Below are 12,728 nucleotides of genomic sequence, written 5' to 3'. Positions count from 1 at the left end.
CAACTTTGCCCCGATGCTAGCCCAGTTGGGCCTGCTGTTTTGAAACAATTCATTTGTCAATGGAGGTGGTTCTTGCAGTTATTGTGTTCTTGTGCTATTCTCCTTCCATGTTAATGATGATGCAAATCAATCTTCTTGTCTTTCATTCTACTTGCTAGTGTAGAGGCTCCTATGCCCCTATTTTCTTTTCCCTTGGATGCGTGAGTCTTTTGAATTTTCACTCCACATTCCTTTACTGACCCAGAGGGTTTCTCTCCTTCCTGTAAACAGTATGGCGGTATTTGAAAGAGGAAGAACAAAGTCCTAACCCAGCTGAAAAAAGAATCTTTTTCTGGAAGGTGTAATAGTTGTGCTCTTTCTGTAAGCGATAAAACCCTATTTGACATAGCTTAAGGAAAAAGACTGGAATTTAACACGAGTACAGAGGAGGCAAGTGACCAAAGAGGGGAAGGGCACGCTTGTAGAGGGGCTTCAGGAGTGGTTGGAACCAGGGACTCGCACTCTGTCAGCGCTTGATCCATTTCTCATCTCGATGCCACTTGGGATGCTGGCTTTATTCTTCCTTGCTGCAGTAGAGATTTCTCCATATGGTGGGAAATGTCACCACTGACAGCAATGGGCTTGTATAGCCTAGTGCTTCCTCCATTGCCTTCAACTAAAATATCTCAGGGAAGGGCCCTCATTGGCTCAGCTTCCATCCAGAGCTTGCCCTGGGCTAATCTACCCTGTGCGGCCAGCATGTGGAAGAAGCTTGTTATTTTTCTTCGTCTTCTTCATACTTATTAAAATTCTAAAGCACGGTGACTGTGGTAGTACATGGTGTCACCTCGACTGGCTCGGCACCCTCTTACAACTCTCACCCTGTTTGGCCCTCTGGGCGACCAGCTTTTACCCAAAGGCGACTAAGAGTTCATTGGGAAGTCTGGCCACCATGTCTTCGTTTTGAAAGGGGCTTTCATTCGACTACGTCCAGCTAGCCACCTGTCCTCTACGAAGAGAATGTTTGTGAATGATTTGAGTGCAGTTGTGTGTCGTGAAGGAGCAGGATCCTGGCCGTGGAGCCGTCTTCAGCAGGTGAGAGCAGCGTGCCTCGGCTGCAGTTGGCGTGCTGGCTTTGGGCCGGAGGGTGCTGCAGGAGCACGACAGAGTGCCGTTGGAGGAAGGGAAGCGAGTCACATGCGGAGGTTTGGGGGGTGCTTGAGTGGGGCACAGGACCCCCAGACGTGTGAACGAGCGCACTGTCTTTTTAAGAGCAGCAGGGGGTGAGGCCCGAGGGAGCGCACAGCGGTAAGTATAACACAGCTGTGCTCTGTTTATGCTTCGGCTACAATAAAAAAGCTATAAAATGTGAGATGTCATAGCTCCACTTTGCTTTATTTATACTATTTCCTCTGAGCTCTGTCACACTGCACATTCATCTGCTAAGTTGCAGCAAGAATGGAGATTAAAATATCACAGCTCAAAATAGGAGTCAAGCGGAAGGAGATTCATCATAGCCCTATTAAAAATATGTAAATATGGGAATGAAGTCATTTTGAAGCCATACAGCGTGCTTCCTCCCTGAGTTAAGATCCCTTGGAGAGAGGGGTGGGCTCTGCAAAGGACACACACAGGGGACGTGTTCTCCAGTGCTTCTGCCCATGGAACGCCTTTTAAGATTAAAGACCGAACCCAAATTGTACGTTTTGCTATGATCACGCTTAAGTTAATAATGGCAGGAAATCGGCAAAACAGAAAAAGAAGATATGGAGAGTTGACTATTATATATTGCTCACTTGGTTATAATTACTATTCATAGAGGAAAACTGACCTCAGTTGTTAATGACATTTGAGAATTCTTCTTAGATAGAAATGTTCCAAGAAGGAAACCAAGGCTCGAGGACATTACCTAGCTCTTAAGGTCCTGCTATCAACGTGTAAAGCTAAGACTGGGAGCCAGGACTTCTACTTAAAACTTTGCTAGTAAAATTCCTTCTTTTAACATGTCCTATATGTTGAGCCCCAACAAAACTTGGTTTAACTCTGCTGTCTATTTGGTGAGCCCAGAGAGTAAGGGATGGAGTTTTTAGATGGAAACTCTGGCATATCTCAGATGCTATTAACAAGCCTTTTATGCTCTCTTTACTGTGTTGCTGAGTGGCTGTTGATCTTTTGACCTCCTTATTTTCCAAATGTGCTAGAGTAGTAATAATAAAGACTAACACCTATTAAGTGCTTACCGGGTACCAGACACCGTTCCAAGTGCTTTATGTGTATTCATTGTTTTAATTGCCACCAAATCCATATGAGGTAAGGTATTATTATTATATTCTATAAATGTGGAGACTGAGGCATAAGCTCACACAGCTAGCAAGTGAGAACAGGAATTCAAGGTGGGGCAGTCTGGCTTCAGAGCCTGTTTTGTCAACCACGGCTGCCTTTCCAAAAGTATTAAAAACTGCTAGAAAGGGCACGAGGCTGGAAAGGAGGAACCCTGGGTTCCAGGCGCAGGCCTACCACTGCTCAAATTTTCCTCACCTATTGAATGAAGGGAATTAACGATTATGCCCTTTGCAGATTCAACTTTCCATGCACTTGCTTACAGCTACCTCATGAAAATAAATATTTTGAGCCATAACGTTTTTCTGCATTCCTATTTATCCTTAGTTTCAGAAATGATTATTTTAAATAATTCAAATATATGGTGATTCTAGAATTCCTTTTGTCCTGCACCTTCCACTGCGTTTTAGTTGGATTCTTTTGGTTGTAGTAAAGGGGGAGGGGGAGCATAGGTAAAGACTTTGTGGTGGCGTGACCTTTGGTATATTCCTTCCTCTTTTTGTGTCAGTTTTCTCATCTGTAAAATGGGTGTAATAAGAGTATCTCCAGGGAAGCAGATGTGGCTCAAGTGATAGAGCTTCTGCCTATCATATGGGAGGACCTGGGTTCAATCCCTGGGGCCTCCTGGTGAAAAAGAAGAGAAAGCATGCGGCAAACGAGTGCCTGCATGGTGAGCCAGTGCCCTGTGCAAGTGAGTCATGCAGTAAGATGATGACGCATCAAAAGAGAGACAAGGGGAGAGTCAAGGTGAAGAGCAGCAGAGACCAGGAACTGAAGTGGTGCAATTGACAGGGAATCTCTCTTCCCATCAGAGGTCTCCAGGATCAAATCCTGGTGAATCCTAGAGAAGAGAAAATGAGAAGAAAAGACAACATGGACAGCAAAAACAGCAGGGCGGGAGGAGGGGAAGAGGGGAAAGTAAATAAATAAATCTTGAAAAAAAGAGTATCTCCTCTTAGGATTGTTGTGAGAATTAGGCAGAGAAGACATGTGGAGCACCTAGCCCAGTGCCTGCTCATTAAAGTTCTGTGAACTCGCAGAGTTGGCCGTCAAGATGAGTACTGACCAGCTGGATCTCCTTTAGCCTGTCTGCCTCTTTTCATGGTCCCAGTTTTCTTTCCACGATTGGCAGGCAAATCATGTAACTTTTTTCGGGCCATTTTTTGGATTCATGAATTCAAAAGGAGAAGGTAGTGTATTAATCAGCCAAAGGTGTGCTGGTGCAAAATACCAGAAATTGGTTGGTTTTTATAAAGGGTATTTATTTGGGGTAGGGGCTTACAGATACCAGGCCATAAAGCATAAGTTACTTCCCTCACCAAAGTCTATTTTCACATCTTCAAGCAAGATGGCTGCTGATGTCTGCGAGGGTTCAGGCTTCCTGGGTTCCTCCCATCCAGGGTCTTGCTTCTCTCTGGGTTCAAGGTTCCTTTCTTCCTGGGGCTGGCTTCTCTTAAGCTCCAGCATCAAACTCCAACATCAAAACTCCAACATCAGAAACCCTCAACTCTGTTCTTTGCCATGCCTTTTATCTTTGAGTCCCCATCCACCAAGGGGCAGGGACTCAATGCTCTAATGACGTGGCCCAATTAAAGCCCTGATCATAACTCAATCAGGCCCAGGTACAGATCAGATTACAAACATAATTCAATATCTATTTTTGAAATTCATAATCATATCAAACTGCTACAGGTAGTATCAGAGGTTACCACCTAGTTGGGATAGGAATTTTAGAGCAGGATGGAGCTGCAGTGATTGTCTAGGCCAGGGCTTTCCTGAGATGAATATTATACCTTGAAGGTCAAGTGACTTGTCCAAGGACTCTCAGCTGGCTGGTCGAATGCTGAGGTGGAGCCCACAGAGCCAACCTGCCCTTCCCAATGTCATACTGCAGTTACTAGAAAAAGTGAAAGTCATGGGGATTTGTAAAAGGAACCATAACACACGTCTTGAGGCTTTAATTAGGCAAGTTGCCATAGTATCTCAGATTTATTGCAAGTTAGGATTTTAGATCATGTGTCTTTTTGGCAGACTTCAGAAGAGGACACGAGGAAATACATTGTGGTCTGGCAGGGGCGTACAAGTGGTCATCTTTCTTATTGACTCTTAGGAAATTGATATTCTTGGTACCTTTTGTATATTGAGTGAGGTAACATGTAATTTTCAATAGCATGGGAAAAACGGGACTTCATATGCTTAGACAAGATAGAAGGTACTACTATTTTTCAATAGTTTGAGTGATTTAAGTAGGGAAAAACAATCTGTTAAAACATTGTAGTAATTTTGCATAGGCGTATAGTGGGGTCAAAATGTGTCTCTCTCCTATGCAAAGAAAATGAAAGTTCCAAGTGTCCACTCTTGCTCCTGAGAACGCCCTTTATTGGGCAGGTTGAAAGGCAATAAAAAGCAAATACAAAATGCGACTGTCTGGTCAGTGTTATATTGTGCTAGTTTTTCCTAGAGCTGCCCTAACAAATTACCATAAAGGTGGGAGCTTAAAGCCACAGGCATTTATTCCCCTATAGTTGGAGGCCAGAAGTCCACAATCCCAGTGTGCAGGTGGGGCGAGGGGCCCTGGGAGGGCTCCAGGGTGGCTCCTAGCTGCTTCTGCCTCAGGTGCTCTCTGCTCGTAGCAGCCCAGCTCCAGTCTCCACTCTCCTCTCGGTGCAATCACTGGACGTAGGGTCCTCGCTAATCCAGTGTGATCTACCTTGGTCCTTAACTCATTAAACATGCGAGGTCTTTTTCCAAATGAGGCCACGGTCTGCGGTTCCAGTGGACATACAGTTGGGGGGGGCTTGTCTGTGTTCAGCACCTCACTCCTCATTTGCTTCGCCCGAGCGCCAGCCCTGCCCCTGTGCCACCGGTGGAGCCATCGGTGGGGAGTTGCTGGGTCCTTGCAGCTGTGGCAGTGAGCGTGGGGCATCCCATCTTTGCGTGCTGGCCTTTGACCACCGCCCCGTCTTTCCTGGCATCCGCCCCTGCTGAGGCCTCACCCACTGGGCCTTGCCCTTGCGGACCCTGCTGCTGCTGTCCAGAGCCCACCTGGACGCTGAGCGGGCGCAGCAGTGCTGACCCGCGCTCCCTGTGCAGAGAGGGCTCTCCGTCTGCCTCTGGTGTGTGCCTGTGTGTCAAGGGCGGCGGTCGTGGCGCAGGACAGCGATGGTGAGAGCCTTGCACATGCCCCGATACCGTGCGGAACGACTGGTCCACCGCGGGCCACGTGGGCCCCTTCCTTCCCCTAGACTGGATGTGTCCGGGGCTGAAAACAAGGATTCCCCAGCGGCCTGCATCCTCTCCCAAGTAAGGGCCGTGGAAGAGAATCATCCTGATGGACATTCTCTCTCCTGCCCCCTGGGAGGTTAAAGACCAGCGTGGGGCAAGGCCTGGCCCTGTCTTCTCACCCACCGCTGCCTCTCTCCCTGCTCTGGGTTTCTCTCTTCCTCCCTGGGAATGCGAGAGCTCCGGCACTGGCTGGATCTGTTGAGGCACCCCAGTTTGCTCTTCCTTTGTTAGGGGGATGCTTTGGAGATCTTTAAACTGCTGTTCGCTCTCAAATTCTGCTATTCAAGATTATTGTCCCGTAAGGATTTGGAAGGTGAGCCCTGAAACTCAGCCGATGAGTAGCTCCTTTGCTGTAGGTGCCGCTGGCCTGCTGAAAGGAGAAGGCCATTGCCAGGGTTGAGGGCAGCAAGGCAGAAGTTCTAGAGGACGTGAAAATACATCGGGAAGTATCCCAGAAAGTAACATCTCGGTTACACATGGCAATTGCTTTCATTTAAAAATACGATGTAATCCAATGTTCGTTTAGTCTTAATAATTCTTTATTATAGCATAGCCCTGAGTTCAGCCCAGTTGTCTGTTATGCCCTGCATATACTTAAGGGGGAAAACCCTTATTCAAATTCATAAATTGCCATCAATCACTAAACTAACAATTTAAAATAACTAATTTTGAATTTGGGAAGTCACTTTCATGGGAAATCTTGGTTTGTCAAGCTATATAAACTACAGAGCAATTATCACATTTTATTCCCTTTTGTTGTTTTAGTAGCAAATTCATTTCCGGTACCATCCATTTTGCCTTATATACAAATAAATAAAAGCAGTTTTCTACAATATGCTGAAAATTGTCAAAGAATATTACTCAAATTTTATAATTATTTAAATATTTCTTTGAAACCCTGGAAGATTATTTTAAAGTTCCAAACATGGCCACACATAAGGTAGCATTTTCAAAAATATTACTCTCCCCTTGACTTTGAATTTGCTTGTATCTTATATTTAAAAATAAGTTTAGGGAAACAGATGTGGCTCAAGAGATGGAGCCCGCCCCTACCACATGGGAGGTACCAGGGTGGTTCCCAGTGCCTCCTAAGAAGACAAGAATGACAGTGAGGGAAGTGGTTGTGGTTCAACTGATAGAGCATCTGCCTACCATATAGGAGGTCCAGGGTTCTACACCCAGGGCCTCCTCACCTGTGTAGTGAGCCGGCCCATGCACAGTGCTGCCGCGCACAAGGAGTGCCGTGCCATGCAGGGGTGTCCCCTGCATAGGGGAGCCCCACGCACAAGGAGTGCGCCCTGCAAGGAGAGCTGCCCCACTTGAAAAAAGCGCAGCCTGCCCAGGAGTGGTGCCGCACACACAGAGCTGGTGCAGCAAGATGACACAACAAAAAAGAGACACAGTTTCCCAGTGCCACACGACAAGAATGCAAGCAGACACAGAAGAACACACAGCGAATGGACACAGAGAGCAGACAATGGGGGGAAGAGGGGAAGGGGATCGAAATAAATAAAAATAAATCTTTTAAAAAAAAAAGAGCGAGCTGATACAATAGGCTGGCACGGTGAACTGATGCAAAAAGATGATGCAACAAGAGACACACAGAGGGAAACATAAGGAGAGACACAAAAAAGCAGGAAGTGGAGGTGGCTCAAGCTAATAGGAACCTTTCTTCCACATGGGAGGTCCCAGGTTTGCTTTCTGGTGCCTCCTTAAAAAAAAAAAAAAAGACTAGCACACAGCAAACCAACACAGCAAATACAAACAATGAGGGGGCGGGGAGAAATAAAATAAACCTTAAAAAAAAATAAGTATATATCTATTACGTACTTCAAATACCAATATTCTACTTTATTGGCTCCCTAAAGCATGGAAGGATGTATTAAACATTCTTATAAGTGTGGATGCAAATGTGTGTGTTTGATTTTAGTTAGAGAATCTTCTTAGAGCTCTACTGTCTTCCAGAGAGTAGGTATTTTCTGCTTATGGAGGACACACATGCAAACCTGTGCAGTTTTAATGTAACGTGATGCATTGTATTATAGTACTGTACAGGATTCTATGGGAGCCCAGCTGGGTTTTGCCTGGGAGGGCTTCCCTGAGTTTGGACTTCATGATTAATCAAGGTCTTCCATTTGAACAAGATGGGAAGTATATTCTGGAAGAACAGAACTCAGCTAGGACCTTGTCTCTCTTACCCCATCACCTAGCACAGTGCCGAGTATTCTCTACACATTTAAACATTTAGTTCATCAGTGCATGAGTGATTTTATCTTGAAGACTATTAAAATTGGCCATTTAGAGCAGGCACAAATACAAGATTTGTGTTTTATTAAATAAGCGTGGCAGTATTGTTGCAAATGAATGGAAAAGGGGATGAGCTCGGAAAGCGGATGTGGCTCAACAGATAGAGCATCCACCTACCATATAGGCGGACCAAGGGTTCGATACCCAGGGTCTCCTGGCTCATGTGGTGAGCGGACCCAAGCACAGTAGTGCTGTGCGCACGGAGTGCTGGCCCATGCAGGGATGCCCCCGTGCAAGGAGTGGCCCCTGTGCAAGGAGAGCCGCCCTGTGTGAAACCACAGCCCACCCAGGAGTGGCGCTGCACACATGGAGAGCTGATGCAGCAAGATGACACAACAAAAAGAGACACATTCCCAGTGCTGCCAGATGAGAATGCAAGTGGACACAGAACAGTGAATGGACACAGAAAGCAGACAAACGGGGAAGGGGGGTGGGGGAAGGAATAAATAAATAAATCTTTAAAAAAAGAAAGGGGATGAGCTAAGGAGCAATTGTAGTGTCATATTATCTGAGGTGGGAGAGATTCCTTTTAAGTCATCTGTTATCTCACTCCAAATATGTAGAAATTCTATGTGGCCCACATCGAACATATGATAGTTTCCCAAGTTTGCCTCGAGTTGGCACTACCACTATCTACTCCCACTCTTCTAAATAGACTTAAAGAAATTTGGAGGTAATTCACTGCAGATTCAGAGTTGCCTCCTCAACACCAGATAGGAGATGTGAAGTTGAGTTTTCCAAAGGAACTATGTGCAGTCAACACATGTGGCATAATACCTTGTTTTGTACATCTCCTTCAGTGTGGGGCGGTGAATTTTCAGTGTTACTGATAATAGTTATCTGGGGTGCGTTTTGCTAATGAAACATAGGCCATAACTGACTTGTTTTCAGAGTGCAAGACTGCAGAGGGCCAGTAAAAGACCTAAAGAATCCTGTGTTCTGTGTCTATTAGTTTTCTCTTTCAGTGTAACAAATCACCACAATCTTAGTTGCTTAAAACAATGCCCAATTATTAGCTCACAGTTCCATGGGTCAGAATTTGAGCATGGCCTGGCTGGGGTGCTTTAGGGTATCACAATGTTGAATTCAAAGTCGGGGAGGCTGCTTTCCTGCCTGGAGCCTCTGGGGCAAAATCTGTTTCCAAGCTTATTCTTACTGGCATAACTCAGTTCCTTGCAGTTGAACAGCTGAGGTCACTGTCTCCTTGCCGGCGGTCAGCTCTGGGCCACCCTCAGCTCCGAGCATCCCTGTGTCCCTGGCTGAGTGGCCCTCTCCGTTTCGAAGCCAGCATGGTGCATCAAATTCTTCTTGGCCTTCAAATCTTTGGTTTCCTAAGTCTCTGATGTCTAGACAGAAATAAAAGGAACAGTGAGTTAGTCTAGGCCCAGCTAGATACCCTCCTTGTCCTAGAGCTCACTGTGCCATATAACCTTTTCAGGCAAGTAAAATCTATCATATTTGTAGACCTCAGTGGGGATAATGCAGAATTTGTTCACCAGTATGGGGCGGAGATGTTATAAAGTACTTCTTACTTAGAGCAACCCAAGCCCTTAGAAGAAGCCCAAAAGTATGGGATTTAATTAATATTTTGTTTGAGAACCAACACATCCTTTTAATGAAGTTAATTTTCTGACCTCTAAACGTGACCTAATTTTGCCAATCTTTAGAAATTTTACCTGAATGTAACTTACTTCTAAATATTTCTACCAATTTCATTCCCAAAGCAAGACAACACATTTCTATTTCCATGATCATGGGGACTTCTATCATATGTGCAAGGAAAAATAGGAAAATGGTAAACAATCTATGCCTAAACATCATCAATTCAAAGGGACTTTTGCCAAGAAAGTCTTTCTTACATTCATTTAAACTATTAAAGAAAACTATGTTTCAAAGCTTTTTGGGCTCTTTCTAAATATAAAAAGGACGGGGAGGTAGAGAGGACTGAAGACAAAAAAGTTAGCACTTATTGAGTGTATACTTCATGTCAGGCAGTATGCTTAGCATTGCTTTCTTTAATCCTTTCAATAAGCTTACTAGAAAGATACTATAATTATCCCCATTTCACAGACACGCTGAGATTTAGAGAGATGAAGTAATTTATTCAAGACCATATAAATAGTAAATGGCAGAACCTGGATTTGGACTCATGTCAGCCTAACTTCAAAGTACAGGATCTGGAATACTTAATTGTATTGCCTCTACTAAAGCCAAAAGATAACAAGACTATATGATGTAGTCTGCATTTAGGAATGTTTGTTCTTGAGGATTGAATTTTCAGAATGAAGTTGCCATTCAAATTTATAAGACTGTTCACTGATACTTTAATAGTGTAGGATGTTGAAGAAGAGGGCTGAGGTACAGAATGGTTGTTTAACTGCGCTCATACGTTTTAAATGGATTCTAACCAGCAATGTATCGTTTAATTAATTCAAACATCCTTATGGGGTGTGCATTAAATCCTAGGTGCTGTGCTGGCTACTGGCGGCCCAAAGATGAGGAAGAATATGCTCCTGCCCACAAGCAGCTAGTGATCCACTGGGGTATGTAAAATGTTGATTTTATTATTCTTAAATATGCCAATCACTGACAGTTCAATCTGTAAGAAATATTTTGCTCTCAAGTTTTGTAAGCAGTTGGAATATTTTTTTCACTCAATGGGATCATTTTTTTTTAAAGTTAATAATTTGGATTGTTATGCACATAACCTAATCAAAGAATAAAACTCATTTAAGTTCAATCTTTTGTAGATACTGTGTGATATAAATATTAAAAATATAAAACTCTTAAAAAAGGCCAAGACCCGTATTTCCTATTTATGCTGCTATAATGCATCACACATAGCAGCAGTGTGCATTTCTTCTTCCCACATATAGCATTGATTATTCTGCTTTTTCTCGTTACTTTAGTGATAATTGTTACCGTTCATCTTCTCCTACCTCATCCCATTTTTCTAATTGAGCAAAGTCTTTATTGGGATAAAAATAGACCCCACTGTTTAGTTAATATTGATTTTTGGCAAAATATGTATTTTATTTGAGTTGTGGTAAAAATTATAATAGTTTAGAATGGCTTATTCTTATACCAAGCCATGCAATATGCTTTGTGTAGTTCTAGAATATTAAATACAGTAAATGCAGTAAATAGAAACACAAAATAGTATATTCCGGGAAGCAGACTTGGCCCAGTGGTTAGGGCGTCCGTCTACCACACGGGAGGTCCGCGGTGCAAACCCTGGGCCTCCTTGACCTGTGTGGAGCTGGCCCACCCACAGTGCTGATGCATGTAGGGGAGCCCCATACGCAAGGAGTACGCCGTGTAAAGAGAGCCGCCCAGCGTGAAAGAAAGTGCAGCCTGCCCAGGAATGGCGCCGCATAAACGGAGAGTTGAGGCAGCAAGATAACTCAACGAAAAGAAACACAGATTCCCATGCCACTGACAACAAGAGAAGTGAACAAAAAGAAGGACACGCAGCAAATGGACACAGAGAACAGACAACTGGGGCAGGGGGCAGGGGAGGGGAGAGAAATAAAAAAAATAAATCTTTAAAAAAATAGTATATTCCAATGATACTTCTCATATTTCATAGCTTATATAAAGGAATATAATTAAAAAATAAAACAAGAAATTTGATAACAGAAGTTTTACCTAATGTCCAGTAGTTGATACTGATGCTATATAACCCTAACAACAATGTATTTGGATATTTAGTAAATATATTAATACCCCATCTAGATTAGGCATCATAACTGCTGAGAGTGCAGTTATGACCAATTTAAAATGTGAGCAAGTCAGAAAAGAAAATGTGCCTTTTCTTGGCAATATGATTTTAATTTTTAAAAGCATTTAATTTTATAAACCATATCCATCATCTTTGCATAGATAAATACTGTGGCAATTTTTTGAATGAACCTCTTGGTTCCCTAAAAAAATTATGGATACACTATAAATTTACAAATGAAAGGCCATTCATCAGAGTTATAAATATGAGTGGTTCTTGTGCTGATATGCATGTAAACTTAAAGTGGTTTAATATCTCTTGGCTTTTGTGTATAGTTAGTACCACAAAAGAATACAGATATTGTCTCACTTACATAGTGTCATAACATTGGCAACATCGTGAGAACAACATGCAATATTTTTTGAATAGCGTGGCATTTCTTTGAATTACTGCTGGCAATAGAACATAAATCAGCTTTAATGATGGATATTCCAAAGATGTTTATTAATCTATTCATTTAATCTAAAATACTCACTCTTGGCATTTATAGAGCCAGTTCAAGGGAAGTGGCAAGTGCTTCTAAACTCCAGCAGTTACTTTTAGGAACCCTGTAATTATGTCAGCTAAGTCTAGTTGGAATTGAGATATGAATGCTTAACTAGAATATATTTTCTTGTACATGTGTAAACAAAATCTCAGTTTGTTCCACCATTAATAAATTTTACTACATGGCTCTCTATTTGAATCCTCAGTTTTTAAAGTCTGTCTTTTACTCTCTCCTTTATTCCTTTTTTCTTCTGGAAAATAATTCTGTATTGTGTTGGCTTTGATTGAAAGGACTGTCAGACTGAACAAATTCCTTTGTACCAAATTTAAGAAAGACCATATGACATATGATTTTGACAACATGTATTAATAAAGACAGGTAGGATGGACAAAAGTACAGAGTATAGAAAAAGGAATTTAGGGAAGATCAGGAAAAGCCAGTAACAAGCTAAAAGAGGAGAAGACGACAGCTATACAAAGGTTTGTAGGATGGTGTGTGTTATATTTATTTATTCACATGTGGAAAATTGAGGCACAGAGCTCTCAGTTG

The 12,728-nt window shown here is 42.9% G+C and overlaps 1 protein-coding gene across 1 annotated transcript in view; it reads left to right on the top strand.

Annotated features, from left to right (window-relative positions):
- Positions 1 to 12,728, top strand: part of LOC139437102 (egl nine homolog 1-like) — a 370,192-nt gene that overhangs the window by 178,296 nt on the left and 179,168 nt on the right. Inside the window, exon 3 of the mRNA XM_071210253.1 lies at positions 10,378 to 10,454. Within this exon, the coding sequence (XP_071066354.1) occupies positions 10,378 to 10,454 (77 nt within the window). The remainder of the gene's footprint in view (positions 1 to 10,377; positions 10,455 to 12,728) is intronic.

This window comes from Dasypus novemcinctus, chromosome 20, assembly GCF_030445035.2.
Source record: "Dasypus novemcinctus isolate mDasNov1 chromosome 20, mDasNov1.1.hap2, whole genome shotgun sequence".
Classification (NCBI taxonomy): domain Eukaryota; kingdom Metazoa; phylum Chordata; class Mammalia; order Cingulata; family Dasypodidae; genus Dasypus; species Dasypus novemcinctus.
This window is presented reverse-complemented; position numbering and strand designations above follow the sequence as displayed.